A 26,091-nucleotide genomic window follows, 5' to 3' on the forward strand; every position below is an offset into this window, starting at 1 on the left:
TCTCGAATGCAACTCCGACTTCAAAACAATCAAGCAACCACGGAAGAGCATCTCGGACACGTCGGGAAGAACCGACTACCGAAGCCCATGCCACGACCCAAGCTCCTCTCGACGTGATCATCGTTGTCAAACAAAAAACCAACACCCCACTTCATCAAACCACGCAACAAAGATGCCGCCATCCACTGGTCTTCCAGCCATAACCGGTTCCAAGATGATGCCCCAAAGATAAGAAAGACGCGAAGACGTCTTCCACGCCTGATGCAGCCGATCTAAGGTTTTCCTTCGAAGCCAAATCCATGGGGAGAAGGAGGTGCACACCTTCACGATGACACTTACAAAAAAAATCACGACACCTGAAGGAGCTGCGGTCACATGCTTCGAAGAAGACCGGATCAAGGATTTCTCCCGAAGATGACAACCTGCAGCCACCGATCGTCGTCCATCAACCACCACATGTCAAGGCCGACCTCACTTGGACCACGGGATCCGATGATCCACCGCAACTAGACACGCACCATCCCCGGTCGCAGCCGCCGCCCACCACCGCCACTACAGCCACAAAAGCCGCATGGCGAAATACAACGCCAAGATCGAAGAACTAACACACACTTTTATTTTTATTTTTATTCGGAACTCACCATTACACAAAAACGATAGGGGAATTAGGTGGGTACCGAACGGTACCCACGAATTAGCTTCTGGAGTAATGGATTGGTCTATTGTAAGGTGCGGCTGCATAGTGCGTGATGTTGATGTATGCAGGTGTGCACTTGTTCGGATATGGAGATATACAAATGGACGATGTACATGCGGTGCCTTAGAAAGGTAAGGCTCTTTTTTCTAGGAAAAAGAAATGTTAGGTTCGTGCTAAAGTAAAAGAAAGTTGCAATATCTATAACTGGACCCCTTATCCTCTTTAAACGTGTGAAATGTCCTCCCAATCAATGTTCGGATAAAAAATATTGATCTAATCGGACATCACACTTTATTTCTAGACGTTTGGACCGACTCTCGTCTGTCATATCCTTCACAAATCTAAGGACGATATGAGGACTCGCGGACGCGTTCAGACACACCTGGTCAGTCTGTTATGTAGGACGCGACCCCATCCCGGATCACTTTTTTTCTTTTTTTATTCATTATTTTATTTATCTCTATTTTTTCCATCAATCAAGTGCAAGTGATCGAACATAGAAAAAAAATATGAGAAGTGCGGCTATGCAAAGGAAAAATAAGGGCTGAAAATGGACACCCGGTCACTGAAGTGCCCGGACGCGTCCGCGAACATTTAAGGGGTCATATTTGTTAAGTCCGGCTCTAGATGCTTTTACGCCTTGTTCCTAGAATCGAAAGATTAATCACATGATCATATCCCTTAATAAGAACGTCCCATGAAACCTTCCTCAAATGATCGGGCGAGCGGGGCGAGCGGCCCGGTTAATGATCGGTCAGAAAAAACTGATCAATCCAAACGCCACGAACCGGCTTAAATGCACGGTTGACCGATGCTCCTCATATCCAGTCCAAATGCAGGGTGGATATGCGGCGGCATGTACGCGTCCATCACGTCGTGCTTACAGTCGCGTCCCACACGTAAGTGCGGCGGCATGTATCCTTCACACGTACGCCTCATGGAAGACACCTTAGGACAGTATCATATCAACACACAACTTATATCAATAATATCATATCACAATTAACCCGTAGGACAAAACATATCTACTCAAACATCATAGGATAGTCACATATCATTAGAAAATAGTATGTAGTGTTGAGCACCATGTTTAAGTAGAGAGTTATAGCGGGAAAAGAGGTGTTACACCGCTGCACAGAGGGGGAGGAAATTGGTGTTGACGGCGATAAGATTGTTGATGTATATCACCATCATGCTCCTTGCCCGAGTGGCACTTCGGTGCCATGGGAGAGAGGGGGAGAGAGCCCCCTCCTTATTCTTCTTCCATGTCCTCCCCCTAGATGGGAGGAGACTTCCCTCTCTAGTCCATGGCCTCCATGGCGGCAGAGGGGCAGGAGTCTGATACGTCTCAAACGTATCTATAATTTTTTATGGTTTCACGATGTTATCTTGTCTTCTTTGGATGTTTTATGTACCTTTTTATATCTTTTTTGGGACTAACTTATTAATTCAGTGCCAAGTGTCAGTTCCTGTTTTTTCCGTGTTTTTGACTCTTTTCAGATCTGATTTTGGAACGGAGTCCAAACGGAATAAAAACCCCGAAATGATTTTTTCCGAACGGAAGAAGATCAGGGAGCCTCTGGGCCAAGCCAGGTGGGCTCCAAGGAGCCCACAAGCTCCCACTCCGCCACCAGGGGGAGGCGGCGGTGTGAGGGCTTGTGGCCTCCGTGGCCGCCCCCTGACCTAGATCCTTGGCCTATATATTCCCAAATATTCAACAAAAAATCAGGGGAGCCTCGAAAATACTTTTCTGCCGCCGCAAAGATGGCTTCTTCTCTCTCTTGGATCTTCAATACAAAGTTCTTCATGGAGATCTATCCGATGTAACCTTCTTTGGCGGTGTGTTTGTCGAGATCCGATGAATTGTGGATTTGTGATTAGATTATCTATGATATATATTTGAGTCTTTGCTGATTTCTTATATGCATGATTTGATATCCTTGTAAGTCTCTCCGAGTCTTGGGTTTTGTTTAGCCAACTAGATCTATGATTCTTGCAATGGGAGAAGTTCTTGGTTTTGTGTTCTACCATGTGGTGACCTTTCCCAGTGACAGTAGGGGCAGCAAGGCACACATCAAGTAGTTGCCATCAAGGGTAAAAAGATAGAGTTTTTATCATTGGTTTGAGATTATCCCTCTACATCATGTCATCTTGCTTAAGGCGTTACTCTGTTCTTATGGACTTAATACACTAGATGCATGCTGGATAGCGGTCGACGTGTGGAGTAATAGTAGTAGATGCAGAAAGTATCGGTCTACTTGTTTCGGACGTGATGCCTATAGAAATAATCATTGCATAGATATCATCACGACTTTGCACGGTTCTATCAATTGCTCGACAGTAATTTGTTCACCCACCGTCTACTTGCTTTTATGAAAGAAGCCACTAGTAAACACTACGGCCCCCGGGTCTATTCACATCCATCGTTTACACCTCTGCTTTTACTTTGCTTTGTTGCTTTGTTACTTTCAGTTCTCACTTGGCAAACAATCTATAAGGGATTGACAACCCCTTCATAGCGTTGGGTGCAAGTTTTGTGTTTGTGCAAGATCTTGAGATACTCTTCCGCCGGATTGATACCTTGGTTCTCAAACTGAGGGAAATACTTACTGTCGTTGTGCTACATCACTCTTTCTGCTTCGAGGGAACACCAACGCAAGGCTCCAAGGCCACGGGGGAAATCCTTTGCATACTTGCCTAGGAAGTCCCTTAAGGCGTAGCCGTAGCTGAAGGATTCCTGGTGCCGTTGCTGAGGAGTATCAAGCAACACTCCTATTTCTCGCTCGTTGCCCGGAGGAGCACGTCAAGATAACTTCCCGACAACGTGCCTATTTCTGGCGCCATTGGAAGGTCTTTTGTTGCAATAGCAGAGCCCCTCCGAGAATGGATCTCCCTCTCTATTCTCTTATGTTTCGCGTTCCACGTTTCTCACCCTTCATAGTTTCTTAAATTCCGAGAGATCCGTAATTCCCAGAGAACATGCACTTTTTGGGTTCAGTCGGATCTTGAACTTGTGCAGACTCGCGAACGTCTCTTTGAGATCGTCGAGGAGGGTGCAACTTTCTTTGGTTTTGACCACAACATCGTCTACGTAGAGGTGTACATTGCGACCAAGCTGTCTATAGAGGCATCGCTGCATGCAGCGCTCGAATGTGGCACCGGTATTTTTCAGCCCGAACGTCATCATAATGTAGCAAAACGCCCCGAAGGGTGTAATGAAAGTTGTCTTTAGCCGATCGACTGGATTTAGCTTGATCTGGTGGTAGCCTGAATAGGCGTCCAGAAAGGACAACATCTCGTAGCTGGCCCTCGAATTGATCACTTGATCGATACGGGGCAGAGCAAATGGATCCTAGGGGCATGCCTTGTTTAGGCTCGTGTAGTCGATACACATGCGCTAAGTCTTATTTTTCTTCAACACCTGGACAAGGTTCGACAACCAGTCCAGGTGGAAGACTTCCATGATGAAGCCGTCTGCTAACAGCAGGGCAACTTCTTCACCGATGGTTTTCCGCTTCTCCTCTAAGAAGCAGTGCAGGGGTTGCCTGACTGGTTTTGCATTCGACCTTACGTGGAGAAAGTGTTCGACGAACTTCCTCGGGACTTCTCGCATGACCTTTGGGGACCATGCAAAGATACCCCGATTTTCACGGAGGAAGTCGACGAGCTCGCTTTCCTATTTGTCGCTGAGGCTGCCCCCCACCAGAACGGACTTACCGGTGGGGTCGGCCGGGTCCACACGGACCTTCTTGGTGTCCTTGCCGGTGGCCGGCTGAAACTGGGCCTCCGCAGTCGACTGCTTAAGCTTGGGCGAGGGTCACGAGCCGGTTGATCTATCGCCGCTTGATACGTCTCCATCGTATCTACTTTTTCAAACTATTTTGCCCTTGTTTTGGACTCCAATTTGCATGATTTGAATGGAACTAACCCGGATTGACGCAGTTTTGAGCAGAATTGTCATGGTGTTGTTTTTGTGCAGAAATGAAAGTTCTCGGAACGTCCTGAAAATTTACGGAGAAAATTTCTGGAAAATATGAAAATACCTGCGCAAAGATCAACCGGAGGGGACGGGCCAGTGGGCCACAAGCCCTGTTGCCGTGGCCCCCCTGGCCGCGGCAACCAAGCTTGTGGGGCCCACGTGGCTCTACCGCCCCAAACTCAGCTCTATAAATTCCCTTTCGTCCCGAAAAAAATTAGACGATAAGATTTCATCGCGTTTGCGATACGGAGGCGCCGCCACATCCTGTTCTTCATCTGGAGGGCAGATCTGGAGTCCGTTTTGGGCTCCGGAGAGGGGAAATCGTCGCCATCGTCATCATCAACCTTCTTCCCTCTCCAATTCCATGAAGCTCTTCATCGTTCGTGAGTAATCTATTCGTAGGCTCGCTGGACGGTGATGAGTAGGATGAGATTTATCATGTAACCGAGTTAGTTTTGACGGGGATTGATCCCTAGTATCCACTATGTTCTCAGATTGATGTTGCTACTACTTTGCCATGCTTAATGCTTGTCACTAGGGCCCGAGCGCCATGATTTCAGATCTGAAATTATTATGTTGTCACCAATATATGTGTGTTTTAGATCCGATCTTGCAAGTTGTAGTTACCTACTATGTGTTATGATCCAGCAACCCCGGAGTGACAATAACCGGAACCACTCCCGGTGATGACCATAGTTTGAGGAGTTCATGTGTTCACCAAGTGCTAATGCGTTGGTCCCGTTCTTTATTAAAAGGAGAATCTTAATATCCCGTAGTTTCCTTTTGGACCCCGCTGCCACAGGAGGGATGGACAATAGATGTCATGCAAGTTCTTTTCCCTGAGCACGTATGACGATAGACGGAATGCATGCCTACATCACATTGACGAATGGGAGCTAGCCACATATCTCTCCGTGTTATAACTGTTGCATGATGAATGTCATCCAACAAATCACCGACCCATTGCCTACGAGTTTGTCCCATTGCTGTTGTTACTTGCTTTGTCTTGTTGCTACTGTTACTTGTTTTGCTCTGCTGCTGTTACTATTGTTGCTACTATTGTTACTTGCTTTGCTCTGCTGCTACTTGCTACTGCTGTTACTTGCTACTGTTGCTACTTGCTACTGTTGCTACTTGCTACCGATGTCACTACTGTTGTTCCTTGCCACTGCTGCTACCTGCTACAATACTTTTTCTCGCACCATTGCCGGGAAAGAATATTTCCCGTCCACGGGCAACTTTCTGGCGCCATTGATACGACAGTTAGGAATAGTCTGCCTTGTCACCAGATCGTTTCTGGCACCGTTGCTATCATACTACTTTGTTGTTGATACTTTGCTTGCATATACTAATCTTTCAGGTGTGGTTGAATCTGACACATTCAGCTGCTAATACTTGAGAATATTCTTTCACTTCCCGTCGCGCGAACCAACAAATTTGGGTTGAATACTCTACTCTCAAAAACTCCCGCGATCCCACGCGTTGGTGGGCTATTGCAAGACAATTTTCTAATTGTTGAGCAATTGGGACGAGCTCTTTTCTGGCTCCGTTGCCATGGAGGCATCAAGTCAGGAATAGTTGCACGTCAGCAACATTTTTCTGCCGCCGTTGCCGGGGAAGGATAGCTATATTTTCTGAGTCACTTGGGATTTATATCTGCTGATCACTATGAAGAATCTGAAAGATCCAAAAACCAAAGTCTTGCCCTCAACTACGAGGGGAGGTAAGGAACTGTCATCTAGCTGTGCACTTGATTCACCTTCAGTTATGAGTAAGTTTACGACACCGCCTCCTGCTATAAATCTTGATATGTTGCGTGTACTTGATGATCCTTATGATGCTATGCCTGATACTGCTAGAGATGTTATGCGTGATACTGCTAGAGATGCTATGCCTGATACTGCTAGAGATGCTATGCTTGATACTGCTTTGTCTGATGATGCTACACATTCTATTTTGCCTGATGATGCTATGCTTGATACTGCTAGAGATACTACTTTGCCTCATATGCCACTAGGGGTATTCCTTGATGCTCATATTGCTAGAGTTACTGTCAGTGCTCGTGATGCTCGTATTGGTAGAGTTACAACCTGGTAGTCTTTTCTTTTTTCGTAGATTTGTATTTTCAAAATGTTTTATCTAATAAACCGTATGTTCAAATCTCAAACCGTTTTTATCTTGGGTTTTTGCGTCGAGATCTTCACAACTAGATTCCATGTTGATAGGTTTTGACGAGTTTTTTTTCTCATAAATAAATCAGACCCCAAAAATGTGCCTCTCACGATAGAAAAAACAGAAAACGTATTTTTTTCATATTTTTCCCTTTTCGAGAGGCACGACCGTGCCTCTCATGAAGGTAAAACCATACCTCTCGCGAAAAATAACGCATTTTTTCGTTCCGAGAGGCACAGGCGTGCCTCTAATGAAGGCAAAACCGTACCTCTCACGGAAACAAAACTGCGACTCCCACAAAAAAACAGAAAGCAGATTTCCCCCCTTTTCGAAAGGCACAACCGTTCCTCTCGCGAATGTATAACGGTGCCTCTAGCGGAAGCATAACCATGCCTTTTGCGGAAGCAAAATCATGTCTTTCGTAAAAAAGTAAAAAGAAAAAACGCATTTTTATTACATTTCCGAGACGCACGGCCGTGTCTCTCATGAAAAAAAACATAAAACGTGTTTTTCACATAAAAAATGAAATTTCTTTCCGTTAAAAACTAAAAAAAGACCGGTGAAAAAACAAAACACAAAAAAACCCAGAAAAACCAATCTAAAAAGCCAAAAAGGCTTGCGAAAAAAATAAGTTTCTTTTAGAAAAGAAGGATGACCTGGGCCTTTGCATCGTAACGATGCATGCAACAATTTTATTAATTATTCACAAAGACCTTACGGAATAATACATCAGCAAGCCTAAAGCCCCCATCTCGACGGCATGTGTCGCTACTCCTATCCCCTTTATGTATGGGTGCTGAAAATCCGAGCTAAATACCAAACATACTTCGCACCAAAAGACTAACATCTAAAGCCGGATGCCTCAACAAAGCCACAATGTTGTGTGTGGGGCACATACCAATCTGATGCACTCACAGATGTGCCATCGTCGTATTTCACCTATCCATCTTCAGAACATGAGCTAACACATCAATCTTGCCAGGTCTGTCGTCAGTGCTACCATGACGCCAGACAATGTCGTCCTCCTGCGCGAGTCCATCAACCCACATAGGATGTCAAGACTCCATTGCACCACGCCGCTGAGATTCACCGTCATCGATGCGGAGGATGAAACCCGCTCCAGCACTAGGCCCTTCCGGTCGGCATCTGCTCCAAAACGATGCAGGGAGAGCGGCATCAAAGATGCCTTCATCGTCCGATCCGGGACGACCGGGATCTAGGGTCCCCCCAGAGCGTCTCGAGTGTGGTGTCGCGACCTGCAACGACGATGCCTCACGATGGGAACGGCGTCACAAACGCCACCATAGTCCGCCATGACCGTAGTCGCGCGATCTTCATTGGAAGTTGCGTCCCCTTGATCTCGTCGCTGGCTGACACCGTACAGAAACTTGCCAAGAAGACGAAAGTCGTCGTCAACACTCCTGCAGGGAGCCTCCAGCCCCCCTCACCGGTCCCTCCTCGCGCCATGGGTCGGCCAAGGCCACACCAAGACGATCTGGGCGGGGTCTGCACCAGATCCATAACCACCGTTGCCATGCTTTTGCACACATAGCAACCCACCTTGATGAATAGAGCGCCGTCACCGCCACCAGCCATCTCCAGGTTGACCACCCCTCCAACAATGAAGCCTCGACTGCCGCTGCATAGTAGTGCCGCCACCCTATCTGCTAGCACCATCATTCCCGCATGAAGCGCCCCTCCACTTCACGGGAGATCCGCGATGACCACCCGCCCATGAGCCTTTGAGGCCAGGCCCGCCACCACTACGTCCCTTGCCGCAGCAGGGGAGGTCTCGAAGGTGGGCTGGTGGCTAGGGTTCATGGAGCCCTTGGCCTCGCCCAAGGGGGGGGGGGCGGCGACATGAATGGGTACGTTGCAAACTAATTAACTGCCAATGCGTTTGTGAAGACGACAATAACAGAAATGTTGCAGCGACTCTTTGTCCCTCCCACCCGCTCCCCTAAATGGGAATATAAGTTGAGCATGGGAATTTAGGCCGTGGGAAGTATGTCTAATATGCTCCCCCTTTTCAATTTCTTTTAGGAAGTTCACTCGACAAGGAATCCAGAGATATATTCCCTCTGTCCATACTAAATCCATTACACTTATATTGGGACGGAGGCGATAATTTTTAGGACATAAAATGTAAGTTTCACTAGTCAAATTGAGAACCTAAAAACCCGTGTCGTGACTTTTATTTCCATCCAGAGGGAGAAGGAGTACTTTGTACTTCCTCCGTTTCTTTTAGTCTGCATATAAGGTTTAGTCAAAGTCAATCTTTGTAAAGTTTGACTAACTTTATATTAAAAAAATATCAACATTCACAACATGAAATCAACATTATCAGATGCACCACGAGATGTATTTTCATACTATATAATTTTAATATAGTAGATATTCATATTTTTTGATATATATTCGGTCAAACTTTATGTTGTTTGACTTTGACCAAATCTTATAGGCGGAGTAAAAAAGAAACGGAGGGAGTATCTCTCCCTATGGTTCTGATTCCCTTTCTCCGTTTCATTCTCCTCTGAGATTTGTAATAAGAGAGATGAATTATCCTGAAACCCTGAAACCAAATTTTCATTTTGAGTAACGGTGGAATCATTCTAGGTGGGCCGAGCGCACCGTTAGGGAGTCTATCGGGCTGGGCCGCGAAAGTGCTAGTAGATCTTCCGTCCTTCCTACCCGGGCCTGTGTGTCACTCTGCCACAGTGACGCCGCAGCCGCAGCCGCAGCCGCAGCCGCTTCCATCGCCGACGAAACCACGGAGCGCGCCCGCGGCGGATAAATTTGGGCGCGGGCGGGAAGGAGACGAGAGAGAAACCCCACAAGACCGCCCCAAACCCCAGAACTCCGCCTTCGCCTTCGCCTTCGCCTTCGCCGCCGGTCGCCATGGAGAGGAAGCAGGCGGACTACAGCAACCTGGTAAGCACCCCGCCGCCCCCATTCGATTCGATTCGCCCCCGTTTGGGGCCGTGGACCTGGCTGATTTGCTGACCGGCGGCCGCGCGCGTGCAGGACGAGAGGTACACGATCCAGGGGGAGAGGTACCAGGGCCAGCAGTACAGCCACATCTACTACACCCGCCTCCACCACATGCGCACCCTCCTCCACGCCCTCGTCCCCTCCCGGAAGCCGCACCTCCCCGGTACGGAGCCCCTCGCAACCCCCCCCCCCCCCCCCCCCCCCTCCCCGTCGATGCTTAGGAGACACTTGAGCATGACTTATCTGCGGGTAGTTATGGGCAGAAATTGTCTCGAGAGTATTGCCTGATTTCGGTGTTCGCCGTGAATTTGTGGTACGGTATGTATGTTTGTTGAGTTAGGGTTTCTCTGCTGAAATGTTGCTCTCTAATCCATGGACAGTTGATTAATGCTGGATCCACCAGATTTGGCAAGTGCAGTTGTCGCTTGCGACTGTCGAAATTTAGGCCCTTCGAGCTCCGTTTAGGTTAGGCAGCTTTGGAAAATGGTTAGCCGTTTAGGTGCTCCTGTGTCTGTTCAGGCTCATGTCTAATTTAGATTGTCTGCTTTCATAAAGTTCTGGAACTGGTAGCTATAAAATGTTTTGGTTGGTGTGCAATTGAAGTTAGATCGAATATCATTTCACTTGGCTGTACTGCTCTGTGGCATAGGATCTTTTCAACGGGGTTAATATTGCTAAGAACAGTGCACCATCATTTTGTAGTTAGAATCTGTATTTACAATCTTAATAAACCCGCCTCCTTGCTAGCAAGATTGGAAATTTGGATCCGGTTACCTGGGGTTTACCGGTTGTCCGATTCAAATCCTCAACAGGGTTTTTTGTGTTGTGCAGCTATGTTTTCTTCATGCTAGCGGATCGCACAACATGTGCTTTCCTTTTGTGATTTAAGAACTAATTTTAGTCACACCTTTTTCCTATCTTGCAGTCACTACGGTGCTTGGACTCGAAAAAGGAAAAGATTGTGTGCTTGTTGGGACTTTATACAAGCACATGAAACTGAAGCCTTCTATTCTCGATGAATACTCAAAGGAGGTAATGTAACATTATGATAGTGCTTCCATGCGTTCATATATGTTGCCTGTCTGAAAAAACTGATGTGCTTCTGCATGAACTTTCTGTGCTGCAGAGGTCGGCAATACCTCTTGTAAAGCCACACAATTTCATGCATTCTGACGATAATCTTATTCTGGAAGATGAAAGTGGAAGAGTTGCACTTGCAGGAGCCATACCTCCAGCAGCTTATGTGACTGGTAAGTTTGACTGTCACCTGAAGAAGACTCGGCACACTGCAAATTCAAGGCTTGTTTCTTTGGTGCTGTACAATTTATTCTGTACTTTAATCAGCATACCATGTTTCTTCTTATTTTTTGCTAATAATGCCATGTTTCTTCGAAATAACACTTGACCATCTACAGGGGTTGTAGTAGCCCTTCATGGGAAGGAAACAAGTGCTGGCAACTTTCTTGTTGAAGATGTTATGGAGGCTGGCCTTCCTCCTCAATCTGTGTTGCCTTGCATAAGTAATATTTTCTGTTCCCTGCGGTGCTCATTCCTGAATATCTTTCCATGTTGTACAAATTTCTAGTTGTGCTAACATTGCTCTGGAATCACATCCATTTCTGTTACAGATGAGGACAAGTATGTTGTTTTTGTATCGGGATTAAGTGTCGGGAGCAGCACATTCAATCCTCTGCAGTTCCAACTTCTTATTGACCATATCACTGGGCATTTGGGTGATGAGAATGTATGCCATTTGTCATCATAAAATATAAGAATTATTATACTCGAGTGAGACACTAATTCTGATGATCTCTCTTGAAATAAATTAGGAGCAAACCATAGCATCAAAGATAGTTCGTGTCGTGGTCGCTGGAAATTCAGTACATATTGCACCAAGGTTCTTGAATGGCCAGGTAATCGCATTTCATTTCACATGTTTTGTGGCTACTTTGCGAAATTGCTTAGTAGTATGTATCGTATCTTTCAGACAGTAGCTGCAAAAGATCAACCAAGGATAGCTGAGCCAATCAAAGAACTGGATATAATGCTGACTCAGGTTAAACTGTTTTACCATTTCCCTTCAAATTTTGCCAATGCGACTGCTCCATTTTCTGTTGTTGATCTTGATGTAGTTCATTTCCTCTGCAGCTGGTGGCGTCATTACCTGTAGATATAATGCCAGGTTGTAATGATCCAGCGAATTTTTCTTTGCCTCAGCAGGTGGGTTCTTGATGCTGATGAATGGTTATTGAATTGTATATCAGTACCAATCAATGGTAGTTTCTTTTGTGCATGCATGACTAACTCATATCTTTATTTATTTATTGTAGCCTTTGCATAGATGCCTTTTCTCTGGAGCATCCACCTATAATACGTTCTCATCATGTCCGAATCCACATCAATTTGATCTCGACAATGTCAAGTGAGTGCCACTATTTCTTTAACCTTCTATAAGTGAAAGCAACCTGGAGATTTTAATGCATGAAACTTTGTATGTAGGTGTATTGGAACATCTGGCCAGAACATAGATGACCTCTACAGGTACTCGGATGCCAAAGATAGGTTGGAATTCATGGAAAGGACATTGAAATGGCGCCATCTTGCTCCGACTGCACCAAACAGCCTAGGTAACTCATTAGGCATTTCAACTTTATTAGTGCCTTAGTGGTATGATGAGATTGTTGGGGTAAAAGGATAGTGTCGTTACCATTTCTTTATTTTAGCTGAATTTCATGATTTAATGGCCATTTGGTAGTTGTCTTATCTAAATCTAGACGACCCTTACATTTTTTTTTTTGAGCAAAAGAGGGTTTCCCCTCCGATTTCATTTAAAGAAACAGACGACCCTTACATACCTGTCTGTTTCTTTCAGGATGCTATCCATACACAGACAAGGACCCTTTCCTTGTAGAAACTTGCCCCCATGTTTACTTCGCCGGGAATCAAGATAAATACGAAACTCGATTGTTGAAAGGTACCACTTCAAGCAAAATCCATACGTTGTTTCAGCACCCAGCTTAACACTCTTGTGTTATCCAGGAACGGAGAAACAGCAGGTTAGGTTAATCAGCATTCCAAGATTTTGTGAGAGTGGAATCGCAGTCATGGTACGTACTGGTAGCTCTACGTCTCCCACGTTTTATGTTCTGTACTGATGGCTTGCTTTGTCACTTTCATCACACAAAGCAATTCTCTTTTTGATAACACCGAGCCGCCTTTTCATAGGCAATTTATGATGGTGGTTTGCTGACAAGCATATCTGTATGTTAATGCAGCTCAACTTGAGGAACCTGGAATGCAGCACCTTGAGCTTCTCAACGAGCTTCGACGCCTGACTTTGCTCCATGTGTGGAGTGTGTATGCAGAGCTTAATGTTGAAGTTTAAGCTTTCATGAGGACGCACACTCTTTTTGTGACCTGTAGCCTGTAGAGGTTTATGCGAGGGCCACCTCGGAAGGATGTTACGTAACCAAACAATTCTTAGACGCGCGATGACCTAGGTTTCTCCGATTTCACCCGGTTGTAGCCCTGTGCTTCGTTGTAGCTGACAAACAAATGGAAGAAGCTCGTGCTCCTTTCCCCCTGTTTCCGTGAGCTGATTCATTCGCCAGACCTTGTGTTTTGTTGCCATTAGTTTCAGCAAATGTACCACTCTTTTCCGAAACAGATTGTGTTGCTGTGTAGTAGTATGCTTGTGTGGAAGCACATCTGCCAGCGGAGTGTCTGCATTCTGCAAGATGCGTTCACCAGGTGGCGGAATATCCCAAGAGCATTTTCATATCCTCGTTGGTGACATCTTGCCTGTGCAAAAGGTCACCTGTATTTTTGTTTTTTTTCTTATTAATTATGAAAAAGGCGAAGCTTACACTAGTTTGCTACTGCTTCATTTTTAAGTGAAGATCCTTAAAAAACAGGAGCACTCGTTAGGTCGGAATTTGTACAACCTACTCCGTATCTAAATAATTGTAATTGAAGAAAAGACCATAATTATTTAGATACAGACGGAGTAATCGTCATTAAAAAAAAACTATTTTCTTTCTCTGAGAGCCAGCCAGGAGGCCTCTCCTGATCTGAAACCCCCAAAAATCTGTGGCTGCAGCTCCTCACACACACACACAAAACAAAGTGACAAAAAAACAGAGATCCAATTTCTCGTGTTGTGCGTGCCCTTGCCCACCTGCTCCCCGTTCCCCCTTCGTCGCCATGGCCGCCGCATTCTCCCCCCACCTCGCCGCCACCGGCCCGCTGCTCCCCGCCTTTCGCCCCCCTGCCCGCCTGCTCCGGCCCGCGGCCTCCGGCGCCCGCATCGCCCTCCGTCGGTCCAGCAGGTGCGTGCCCTATGATATGATGCCCTCCTCGCCCACTTCCTTATCCTACCGTTCCTTCTAACAACCAGTCGGGCATTGGCCGAAAGACAGGGGGGGGGGGGGGGGGGGGGGCGATTTTGCCGATACGGGTGCAGGGGAAGAAACGGGGGCGGCGTTCTGTGATCTGTAGGGTTTGGTAATAATGTCGTCGGAACCGAAACCAACTGGAAGAATTGACCGTGCCAGTGTTGGAGATACCTGACATATCGCAGTGATTTATACCTTGCTTCATGATGCGTCTATCGTGGTCAATCAGTCTCATAGGAATACCTAACATGCTAGCACTAGCAGTATGTGTTTTATACTTATTTTGGTAATAAAAAAAAGGGGAAGAAAGATCATAGAATGCCCTGATAAATGATTCAAGGCAAAATAATTTTGAATCTACAAAGGAAATACTGCAGGATTGGTTTAATACTGACTTTGGTACAAGGAAAAAAAAGATCATGGAATGCCTTGAGAAACGATTCAAGGCAAAACAGTTTTGAATCTAGAAAGGAAAGATTGGTTTTATAGTGAAAAGTAGGAATTAGTATAAGTGCAATCCCCATGGATTGGAACCGGCTTCTGCTCAATACATACTCAGTTCATGCTGCAGCACGGCTCAGGAGGCACAAGACATTTTTTGCCAGATGGTTGATGCGATGGTTCTAGACCATGGTGGAGGCAACAGCAGCAGGTTACTGTTCGTCTCGAATCCGGTGGCTCTCATCCGTTATATTTAGAAGACCAACAGATAGGATTGACGCCTGGGTTCAGTTCAAAATCGATACGCTATATAGTGTAGACATAGATAAGTTTTGTTGTTTGGCTTATCTGATGCACCTATGTGGATAGAATCGGTCATCTGTGGCTTTGCAAGAGTGAGAATAATAGCTCCTAACTGTGAAAGAATCACCTGCACGTTTGAAATTTCAGTTGTCCATTTTATGAGTGACCACATGCCACCTAGAAATATTTGAATCGTTACATGGTCGTTGAGAAAGCCCATATGTTCATCAGTTGTCTCAGTGCAGGCTATGAGAATGGGATCTGGAACTTGAATGCAAATCCTGTCAGCAAGGGCACCTATGTGTGCCCATATGCTGATATGCACATCGGTTGTCTCCGTGTTAAGTGAAAGGGCAAGGAAACCTATATCAGTATGTGACTCTCTTTGTTTTGTACTGCAGGTATCCTTACCCTTTGGCAAGAAATTCGGGGTGGTTTCAGAATGCGACAAGGTTGAGGACAGAGAACAACCCGAAGAAGGCTCTGTTTGCATCAGAGACAGACTCTCCTAACACCGAGATTTCAAAACAGAGCAGCACCAGCGACGCCAACTCTTCTCCAGATGGCCCGCCAGTCCTCACCATTTTGGCCGGTATAGTTGTGTTCTTCCTGCTCTTGTGGGTAATCGGATCGATCTTCACCTGGATCGTCGGTCTGGTCTTCGGGGCTGCGAAATCTTAGGTGTTCATCAGTGTTAGGATAGTTCTGCACCTTTTCAGTTGTATATACACTTGTCCCCGACTGATGTTTGATAGCCCCTGGATCGTTGCATCCTCTGCTGTCATTTCCAGACGAAATTTCTTGAATAATTGTATTACATATTTCCAGCCAAAAGTCATGGATCACCGCGTTTGACGCTGTTATTTCTAGCCATATCTTCGGCTCATGGCAGCAAGTGCTATTATTTTGGAGACATACAGTGCCTGTGTTCCATTTATCCTTTGTTGCTGTTATTTTGGAGAGAGTTGAAAAACCGGACGAAAACCTATGCATATAAACCGCATGCAGACTACTCTCTAAAAGCATCTCCAACAGGCGCCGCGCGCGCAAAAAAACACTTCAATAACATATTTTTGAGCGCCACATCTCGCTGGTACCAGCGCCTGTTGAAAAAAAATGCATGCGCGCCGCGTTAAAATTTAAAGCGCGTGATGCATATTCTACACAAAAAACATAGATAAAAAACGATACATAAGATAGTCATAGATAAAAACGATGCATAAGATAGTACAGATACTTCATAGATAGAAACTACTCCTCGTCGATAGTTCACCATAGATAAAAACATACATCTTAATGAAAAATGATAAATACTACTCTTCGCCGTCTTCCTCCGACGCGTTGGTATCCCACTCCTCCGTTGTGATGAAGGCGTCAGCTCATCGCTCATCGTCGGAGTCTCAAGTCCTCCGACGCGCTGGTGTCCCACTCCTCCGTCGTGATGAAGGCGTCAGCCCATCGCTCATCGTCGCAGTCCCAAGTCAAGGCTCCCTTGAGCTCCATGTTGAAGAGTGTGACTTGCTTCCGCGTACGCACGTCCTCACGGTAGGCGGCTCGCTTTGCCCTCCTCTCCGCCCTCCTTTGCGCGAAGAATGCGCGCTTGTCGAGGACGTCCTGTGGGAATTGTTGGCGCCACGCCGCCATGGCATGTTCGTCCATCTCAATGATGTCGAGGCGGTGCTCCCGCCTTAGGTTCTGGCGACGGTCCTCTTCGGTGAAAACTCATAGGGGAGGCGCGAGCCGCTACGCCCACTCCCACGTCATAACCTCGGGGAAATTCATGTCCCTACGAGGCCGGTTGAGGTGCCACGCCACCGCGTCGTACGCGCGGGCGGCCTCGTCGTCGGTGTAGAATGTGCCGAGGCCGAGGCGCATGTCGCCGGAGCGGATCTCTACATAGAAGGTGCCGGAGGGGCGCTCGCGGACACCGCGGAAGCCGAAACTTCCCCGGCGGCACGGCGGCATGATGGCGCGGCGGCGGTGAGGCGAGTAGAGACGAGAAAGAGCGGCGAAGAGAGCGGTGGAAGGGTGCATGGAGGGGCGATGAATTTATAAAGCGGGACGAACGCCACACGTCAAAGCTAGCGCGCGCCGGGCCGCTTTTTCATGCGCGCGCGATCTTTTCACGCGCGCCAGAATCTCGTGCACCCGCTGGAGCGCGCGAAACAGCTCCGCGCGCGTAAAACTTATGTTTCCCGTGTGCGTGTTTTTTTACCGTTTTTATGGGAGATGCTCTAAGAAAGAAAAAGCACCTACATCAGCACCGCCACATGCCACTTGACCAACAGCCTCAGGTGAGAGAAAAATAGCAGCACTCAGACTTTCACAGTCCATAAAGGCTGACTCGACTCCAACAATAAGGGTGAGACCGTAGTCGACATCAACAAGTCCCCTCCAAAAGGGACGCAACTTCAATGACTTGACGAAGCCAAAGTCTTACCGTAACTTATCCCCCTCTATCAGTCACTCAATATAGATCTGCCGTACCAAATTGACCCAAATTTCAAACAAGTTTTTTAAGTATTCAGAAAAATAGAAATTTTTCCAATAAATCTTAAATGTTTCATCTTGTATTCTATGCAAATTTTAATTCATTTGGATGTATCGTTTATGAATAAACAATATTTATTTATTTGACCTCAAAAGGCTATTTAATCACAAAAGATACATCCAAATGGATTGAAAATTTCACAGGATACAAAACGAAACATATACATATGATTTATTCGGTTATTTTCAATTTTTTCTGAGCATTTTAACAAAAACTATTTAAAATTTAAGTCTGATATGTTATATCTTATATTGAATGACTGATAGAGGAAACTAAGTTACTGTAAGACTTGCTTCGTCAAGTCACTTAAGCTGCGTCCCTCCAAGACACTCATTCTCCTTAGAAAGCACCATCAATATTGATGATGTGGACTTTCCATAAAGTTTTTGCAGCTCAGCATGATCTGCGGCACCGGAGCCGCAATCTCGACAACCACCTCACTTCCAGAAGCAATCGACACGCAGGCAACAACAAGCTTCGCTCCCAGAAGCAATCTAGCCCATTTTTTTCGAGATCATGCCGGCCAATTCATGGCAAGCGAGAGCTCGACCAAAATCTTGGCTGACCAGAATTTTTCTTTTTGGTAGGGGGAAACTTGGGCACGAACCAAACACACCCGTGCGTGCTTGTGACGCGTCTTTGTACTACCAGAAAGCAGTAGCCACTGGATCATTGTGTTGGCGCTCGTGCCTCCTCTCCTCGGCCGTGTTTATTACCCGCAACGACGTGTACTTGGAACAGAGTTACTCGCCAGCAGAAGGTACTGCCGGTGCACGGCGGAGCACGTACCCCCACTCCCCACGGCTCACGGGCGCCGTGCGTCAGTCAGTGCTGTCATTTATTACGCCGTCGCCGTCGTCGCCGGCCGGCCGGTCAGCAGATCCAGCCCAACGGCCCGAATCCTCTGGGTGATGATGGAGATTCCCTTCCGTTTCGCCCGCTGGTGTCACGGGACAAGGAGTAGTAAAATGGTGGTCACAGCACAGCGACCACACGGTCGACCGATCGAGCCGGCAGAGAGGAAAGCGCTCACTCCCACGACGGCACGAGCACGACGCCGGCCAGCGATGCACTGCACACAGACACAGACACAGGTGCCGACCACTACCATTGCCAAGTGGGACCCCACCTACCCGCGCTCCGCAACGGCTATATTCCCCGCGCGCGCTTAAATTAAATACCGCGTCCCGTTCCTCCTCATCCCCTCCATCAATCCTGAATCCCTGACCCCGTCGTCGTAGACCTCCTGCTCCCCAACGGCTACTGTGCCATTACCCGCTCAGGCCGAGCCCAATCCGATGGCGACGACGCCGGCGCGGCAGTCGCAGGGCGGCGGCGAGGCGGTGTCGGTGCAGCACGTGGCCAAGGCCTCCTCCGACGAGCTGCTCCGCAAGTTCGCCGACCCGGACGACGACTCCAAGCAGAGGCAGCTGACCCCCCCTCGCCGCAGCCTCGCGCTGCGCCGCAAGCGCTCGTCCCGGCGCGTCGCGTCGGGGCTCTCCGCGAGGGACTCCGGCACGGCGGGCGCTGCGTCCGGGGCGGAGCTGGCCGCGCCCAAGCGCCGGCGCAGCATCGGCGGGTCCACGGACTGGAGGGCCGGGCTGCTGCTGCCCACCACCACGGCCTCCTCCTCCTCCGCGCGGAAGGGCACGGCCAGCCACGCGCGCCGGGGCGCGCGGCTCGACGACGCCGGCGTCGCGCACTTCCTCGCCGCGCTGGAGCGGGTAAGCTAAGCTACCTGCCCGTTTCTCCACCCGTCGTTTCTGAACCTCAATTCCGATCGCCTCGGCTAACGCTGCACTGCATTGATCGTTGGTGGCGTGGTCAGACGTGGAAGAAGACGGTGGCGGGCGCGTCCAGGATGTTCGTGGAGAGGCACCGGAGCAGCCACGTGCAGCTCATCAGCGACATGGTCTGACCGATCACCCAAAGCCCAAGCTCTCCGCTGCCCATCATCTTCTGATGGGGATGGAGCTAATCTGCGACAGTTTCTGCACGCGAATTGAACCCAGTTCGCTATATATGTTTGATTGGTTGGTTTTAATAGGATTTACAGCAGAATAAAAATGGCAGAGAAGCACGGGGCGGCTAATCGAACCAGCTACCGGGTAGAGTTCAGCCTCTTTCTCTGCCGTTCGCCAGTGTGTTTGCTTATGTTCATTTCTTTGTCGCCACCACTACATACATTGTAAATTCAAGTTTGCAAATTCCGTACCACACAGCTATATATGCTACTACTAATTGTATCTCCATCTTCCGCTGCACTTGTACTACGCCACTGTTTTACATTCAGTTTGTTTAAATTTTCTCTACAACACTGGGGGTGACAAGCAGAGGAGACAGACAGAAAGAGAGGGGTACTTTTCAGTGCAGGCGACAGGTGGGGTCCGGGGTGGCAGTGCTATTGCCAAGTGAGGTTTTTTTCCTTTTTCAGAAAAAAATGCTATTGCCAAGTGTGAATGTGGATAAGGCCTCTTGGGCTCTGTGTGTTGGGCTGTGCTGAATACAAGAGCGTTCTTCGTCACAATTCCGCCTCTTCTTTGGTCTGCTTGCTCATCGTGCGCTCCGGGAGCATAAAGTTTGTGTCTGACTGCACGATCATGCTCGCCGGCTTTTACTAGTAAGTTTCCTTCCAAGAGATTCTCGCCGTGCGCAGGAATAATGCTTCGTTCCCTCTCTGACGAATATGCACCTTTTGCACTGCTAGAAGGTGCGTATTCCTACTCGTACATGAACTTGTGAATCTCCCTGATGGTGTGCGCACAAGCAGAAGAGAAACAAGCAAGCTGTGAAATTCAGATCGTACGAGCCGAGAACACACGCGTGCAGGTCTCCAGCTCTTTCCGTGCGTGCACTCTCAGCATGTGAAATCTCCAGCCTGCTTTCTTCTTACTTTGGTAGCACACAGAAAACCTGCTTTCTTATCCCTAGTAGGTACTCTTTACGCATCAGCACCTAACGTAAGGTTCCACGGCCTGAATAAACACGGCCAGTTCCGATTTCCGAAAGGTAAAAGCCAGATAGTAGCAAGCAGGCAGGATAGGTGATCGGTCGGCCCCATCCGCTCTGACGCCGGTAGGCGCACGCGCGCACACACACACACACACATATATATATTCGCACCCAGCAAACCCCCTACGCTAAGAAAACGTGACCTAAGTCAACACTGACATTATTTCATGAGGTCCTCCTTTTTTTCCCATTTCCTAACAACAAGTCTGGCGCGGTGCTCTGAATCTGATCGATCAACCAATGGGCAACGGGCACGTTGGTTCGGGTGGACGGCGCTCCTTTGCAAGAGAGTAGTGATCTGACTGAATCACCCGCAGAAAGAAGGGATGTAAATAAAAGATAACAGGGCCTTTCCTCTAATAACCACAAAGCGTCGCGCACAATTCTTGCTTCAGGTAGAAGAAGAGGAGAGGAATAGGTTCCCCTGCCTGACTGCTAGTGCTAGTGCGACGGTGAGCTGAACGTGTGATAAAGTGTCATGTGGAGAACGGACCATGCAGAGGGGATGAGCCGCCTTTCCGTGGCTTTTTCATGAGATCTTTTACCTGTGACATCAACCCGGAACGGATATTGAGCCTTTCCGCGCGGGGCCAGGCGCGTCCGGGCATCGCAGCCGTCGCCGTCTCCGTCTCCTCGTCCTCTCTTCACTCCACTTCTCTTCTCTTCTCTTTCGGAGAAGGAATCAACAACTTTTGCATCGCAAGGGAAAAAGGTTGAGCCAAGCAGAATAACCTCATGCAACTGGCTACAACCAGGGCCGGGGCTCGCTTTGTTTACTACAGTACTGGTTTTACTTGCTCGTGATCGAGCGAGCCTGTCTCGGTGTTAACTGTTAAGATTTGAATATCTGACTAGGATGGTGTCTGTTTCGTGCAGAGCTACAACTCTGAAGCCACTCCTGACACTGACAGCGTAAGGTGTGTACAAAGATGTCGTATTCAGCAGCATTGACATTTCGAGCCCGTAGGGATAGGTCGAGCGGCGGGCGCGCCGAACGTACCCGACGGCGGTCTGGCGGTATGGCAGCTCGACCGACGGAGGAGATGCATTGTTTCCATTCGAGAAGAAGAGAGTGGGAGCATGGCATGGGCAGCTCACGCTCACTGCACCGACCGAGGAGGAGTAGTACTTGTACATGATTAGAGTGATCTGTCCCAGATACACTGAGATATCGGGAGGATCGATGATCAGTTTCTGTCTTCAGTGGCTTAGGAAATGATGGTATCGCATATGCAATACCACGATAGTATACTAGTACTAGTTGTGAACCGCCACAATAGTATATACTACTCCCTCCGCCCCAAAATAACTGTCTCAAGCTTAGTACAACTTTGTACTATAAAGTCGAGACATTTATTTTGAGACGGAGGGAGTACTTCTTTTGTCTTAAAATAAATGTCTCAATCTTAATATAATTTTATACTTGAGCTAGAATAAAGTTGAGACAGACGGTGAAAGTATATAATGCTAATGCATAATATCATATATTGGTATTATAAGATAGGACACTGATGGTATCTGCACATGTCAGCAGTATCATAATAGTATACTAATATTAGTTGTGAACTGGTAAGCTTCGATGCAATGATACTAGTGCAGAATATCATACTATATTGATATTATAAGATAATTTACTCATCATGTATGACGCATAGTGGCATCTCATTCAATATGACACGGTATCATAATATGTATTCAACCATTTCTTCCTTTATTTAATTTCATGTTTCATCATTAAAATTACCTACTAGTTAACATACATGATACTATATGTATGATACTTTTACTATGACCAGCCTTGTGAGATACGTCTTCTCGGGCTCGGAGCAGGTAAACAATGTTGCAGGACACGGTTGACCTGCAAGAGTAATAGAGTACATGTACAGGGAGCAGGACGGGAGCCTCTGAAGCACATAGCATACATTTATACATTTATGTGCTCAAGGCGAAGCGCGGTGGAACCAGATGCACATTCTCCGGTGCGCCGAAGCGATCTGACCGCGGCCCCGAGGTCCTGATCCGGCGGTGGTTGATTCATGTCGGCATTTCAGGATGGAACCATCGATCGTGGCCTGCCAACGACGCGTTCCGGTCCCCAAGTACTGCACGACTGTGTTTTCCAACCATTGTAGCACACGCAGCGGCGGAGGAACCGACCGGCCGGGGTTGCGACGACGATGGCTGCCAGAAAAGGTAACGTCCCTGCGTGAAAGCTAGCCGGCCGGCCGGCCGTCCTCCCGCACCAGTTTCTTCGGGCGAGAGCGAGAGCGAGACGGCGTTGGATCGGTCGGCAGCGGGGGCAGAGCAGCTTCGGCCGCTCTCGGTGGGCGCATGCGTACGGCGTGTAGCGGTTGGCGTGTGGTACTGTCGCCGTCTCCCGGAAACTTATATGCGCGCCTGTCTCGCTCGCATACGAACGGCGGTTGTCTCTGCGTGATTTGAGCGTCGCGGTGTACTCATGCAGGGGTTTATCGCTGCTTTCGCTCTCGGCCCCGTCAGCATCGTCGATGGACCGATGAATTCTGTCGACCGAGAGGGAGAGAGGGAGAGAGAGAAAGTATCACGCAATCAGCTGTCACTCAATCATAGGGCTGGTTGGTAATTCTCCGTGACCCTTGCCTGCAGAGACTAGAGTTGGTCAAAACTGCCAATGTTTTTAATGGTAAACTTACTACACCTGCGTTTAAATGGAGACTCTCATATCAGTATTAATGACTTCTGAGTATAGTACTACTCCTCCTTCCGTCTTGGTTTATAAGTTATTTACGAAAACTAAATAGTCTCAAAACACTTAGCGCGTTGTATTAACTTTTTTATCTTGTTTTTATTTTTTGAGATGAATATATGAATCTACCAATAAAAGATCCGAGACATATATATTTTTTGATGATTTAAGACTAACTAACACGACGTGCAGTGATTAATTCATTAAATGCAATGATATTAATTAGCAAATTAACATTAATTTTTTTTTCTATTTTCGTGTTGATCGTGGTGTACAACCTAAGATAACTTATAAACCGAAGCGAAACGAGTATTATGTACAAGTGGATTTGGGTGTGATCAGTAATTACTCCTAGAAAAGAAACAATGATTTGCAGGATGATAGAGGAGAGTTTGTGAATCGGAGGCAGGGGCGGCGTGCGTGCGTGAGTGGCGGCGACGCGAGACGCTGCGCCTTTCTCGCGACCCGACGACGACCTCACCGACCTATCCGTCCAGGTCCTCCGTCCCACTGGCCCTCGCCCCTCAGTGGCAGGGACCCGTAAATAACCCCAGGATTCCGCCTCCTTCCCCACCGGCGGTGGCGTCCTCTTCCCACTTCCCACCCCCAACTGCCAACTCAAAAAAAATCCCCCCCCCGCCCCTCCCCCTCCTCCGCCTCCCGCCGATCACCTCGCCCGACCCTCCGCCGGAGGTCTCCACAAGCTCCGGCGCCCCGCTCCCGTTCGCCGGCGCTCCGCCCTCGTTCGCTCGCCGGGCTCCCAAGGACGTCGCAGAGAGGAGAAAGAGAAGGGTCGACTGGGTGTTTTTTTTACCGCGGCGCCCGAGGTGAGTAATCGCTCGCTCCGGCGACCTCCCGCCTCGTCTCCTCCTCCTGCCTTTGCAGAAGCTTCGAGGAGGTTCCTCCGCTTCCTCCGCCGAGCTTCTCGCACCCCTCGCCCCGTGCCATTTCCAGCTCCTTGAGCGCGGCGCTCGCTAACTTTTTCCGGAATTCAGGGAATCTCGGGCATGGGCTAGGCCCGAAGCTCCGTTCCCACTTTCCAGGCGATTTGTGCAGCTGTTTGGGGGAATCCAGTCCCTCTCATGCCCGAATTTTGTTGGTGGAATCGGTTGGCCGGAGAAGGAAGGTAATGCCCCGCCTTCTACAAGCTTCTGGAACCGTCTCGATGTACTGTGTGCGTGCTCAGCTCCGGTCCGCCTCAACCTATGGCGTGTGTGCGTCCAGGTTAGCGCGGTGACCGGAAGCAGTCGATCGCGATGACGTCCTTGTCGCGGACGCTCTCCCGGGCCGGCCCGATGCAGCCGCCGGGGCCTCGCCGGATTCTGAGGACGCAGACCGCCGTAAACCTCGGCGAGCCCATCTTCGACAGTGAGGTGGTGCCGTCGTCGCTCGTGGAGATCGCGCCCATCCTCCGTGTCGCCAATGAGGTCGAGGCGGCCAACCCCCGCGTCGCCTACCTCTGTAAGCTGCCATTCCTCCCCTCTCTGCTTTTTCCAGCACTGCTACACGCATGCTGTCAGTCAACGCAACGCTCTGCTAAACTGTACTCTGTTCTAGTCTAGTGTGAAAGTTAGTCTATGTTACACACTGCTTTTTTTCTATAAAATGAGTACAGAAACCGAACCACATTTGATGCCTGTACTTATTAGAGCAAGTACAATAGTATAGCCAGCTGCTGGCTATAAGCCATTGCCATGTCATCTATAGCTCACCTTATAGCTAACATGTACAATAGTTCATTGTAAAAGTGCACTACTTCTTTATTATATGGTCCACCTTTCATACTCACAAAATGCCTAGGAGCACGTGCTAGAGCTGGCTCTTAGCTAAGAGCCCGCTTACCTTCTCTCTCTTCTTCTCTTTCCTCTAACTAAACAAAAATATATTAGTTTATTCCTTATAGCCAGCTGACTCAGCTCTATTGTACTTGCTCTTATGGCATATGCCTCAGTATTGGATTAGGCTATAATTGCTCATTATTGTTCTGTTGCTTCATGTTGTGCTTAATCACATTAATGCGTCGGTCTGCAATAATGGACATGGACAGGTCGATTCTATGCGTTTGAAAAGGCTCACAGATTGGATCCAACTTCAAGCGGTCGAGGTGTCCGACAATTCAAGACCGCTCTCCTGCAACGGCTTGAAAGGGTGCGAGTTTGTTTTCAGTACTTCTATTTGCATCCAGCTCAGTAGCAACCACCTACAGATGACCTGCCCATCGAACGCCAAATTGGATTCTTCGCCACGTGCTCCATTTTTCTCCACCACTTTATGTTAGATTTTGAACATACGCTACACATGCTAATACTTGCATAATTTTGAATGGCCTTGTAAGTGTGAGTTTCACGTTGTGCTTGAGAGGAGTTATATTTATGAGATTAGATTTCACCATACAACATGGAGAACCTTTAGATGACATCAGTGTCCTGTTTGAATCTAGAACCCATCCATTTGATTGGACTATACATTTCATAGCCTGTTCATTTTTTCCCCATTAGGAGAATGAGCCCACCTTGACCGGAAGGGCCCAGAAGAGTGATGCACGGGAAATACAGACCTTCTATCGACACTACTACAAAAAATATATTCAGGCACTTCAAAATGCTTCTGACCAAGGGGATCGGTACATTACTTTGTTTATTTGATAATTATCCTTTGTCAATTGATGTTGTCGCCAAGAGATTTTGTTTCTGCATGCAGTTCCCAACTTACCAAAGCATACCAGACCGCCAATGTTCTATTTGAGGTTTTAAAAGCAGTCACTCAACAACATTCTGTTGAAGTTGATGATGAGGTATAGTCTAACAAGTTATTTGCTTCCCTTCG

General features: G+C 47.9%; 4 protein-coding genes across 6 annotated transcripts in view; all 4 read left to right on the plus strand.

Annotated features, from left to right (window-relative positions):
• Positions 1 to 9,547: 9,547 nt before the first annotated feature.
• LOC123449800 (DNA polymerase delta small subunit) lies at positions 9,548 to 13,503 on the plus strand. The gene is made up of 14 exons (XM_045127133.1): positions 9,548 to 9,779; positions 9,873 to 10,002; positions 10,765 to 10,871; positions 10,966 to 11,089; positions 11,255 to 11,359; positions 11,468 to 11,583; positions 11,669 to 11,752; positions 11,827 to 11,895; positions 11,988 to 12,059; positions 12,170 to 12,261; positions 12,339 to 12,466; positions 12,712 to 12,813; positions 12,879 to 12,946; positions 13,115 to 13,503. The coding sequence occupies exons 1-14, from the start codon at positions 9,747 to 9,749 to the stop codon at positions 13,172 to 13,174; spliced, it is 1,290 nt and encodes a 429-aa protein (XP_044983068.1). The 5' UTR covers positions 9,548 to 9,746; the 3' UTR covers positions 13,175 to 13,503.
• A 498-nt stretch (positions 13,504 to 14,001) lies between these two features.
• Positions 14,002 to 15,840, plus strand: LOC123449801. The gene is made up of 2 exons (XM_045127134.1): positions 14,002 to 14,167; positions 15,379 to 15,840. Exons 1-2 carry the CDS (start codon positions 14,043 to 14,045, stop codon positions 15,656 to 15,658), a joined length of 405 nt encoding a protein of 134 aa, XP_044983069.1. The 5' UTR covers positions 14,002 to 14,042; the 3' UTR covers positions 15,659 to 15,840.
• Positions 15,841 to 18,722: 2,882 nt separating this feature from the next.
• On the plus strand, positions 18,723 to 19,780 carry LOC123449804. The gene is made up of 2 exons (XM_045127139.1): positions 18,723 to 19,252; positions 19,357 to 19,780. Exons 1-2 carry the CDS (start codon positions 18,827 to 18,829, stop codon positions 19,444 to 19,446), a joined length of 516 nt encoding a protein of 171 aa, XP_044983074.1. The 5' UTR covers positions 18,723 to 18,826; the 3' UTR covers positions 19,447 to 19,780.
• A 4,518-nt stretch (positions 19,781 to 24,298) lies between these two features.
• The window catches only part of LOC123449802 (callose synthase 3-like), a 29,507-nt gene continuing 27,714 nt past the window's right edge, over positions 24,299 to 26,091 (plus strand). For all 3 annotated transcript variants that reach the window (XM_045127135.1, XM_045127136.1, XM_045127137.1), the window contains exons 1-5: positions 24,299 to 24,391; positions 24,490 to 24,726; positions 25,313 to 25,413; positions 25,764 to 25,888; positions 25,966 to 26,059. In XM_045127135.1, coding sequence (XP_044983070.1) covers positions 24,522 to 24,726; positions 25,313 to 25,413; positions 25,764 to 25,888; positions 25,966 to 26,059 — 525 coding nt within the window. In that variant the 5' untranslated portion in view covers positions 24,299 to 24,391; positions 24,490 to 24,521. The remainder of the gene's footprint in view (positions 24,392 to 24,489; positions 24,727 to 25,312; positions 25,414 to 25,763; positions 25,889 to 25,965; positions 26,060 to 26,091) is intronic.

The sequence above is a fragment of the Hordeum vulgare genome, chromosome 4H (genome assembly GCF_904849725.1).
Source record: "Hordeum vulgare subsp. vulgare chromosome 4H, MorexV3_pseudomolecules_assembly, whole genome shotgun sequence".
Taxonomy (NCBI): Eukaryota; Viridiplantae; Streptophyta; class Magnoliopsida; order Poales; family Poaceae; genus Hordeum; species Hordeum vulgare.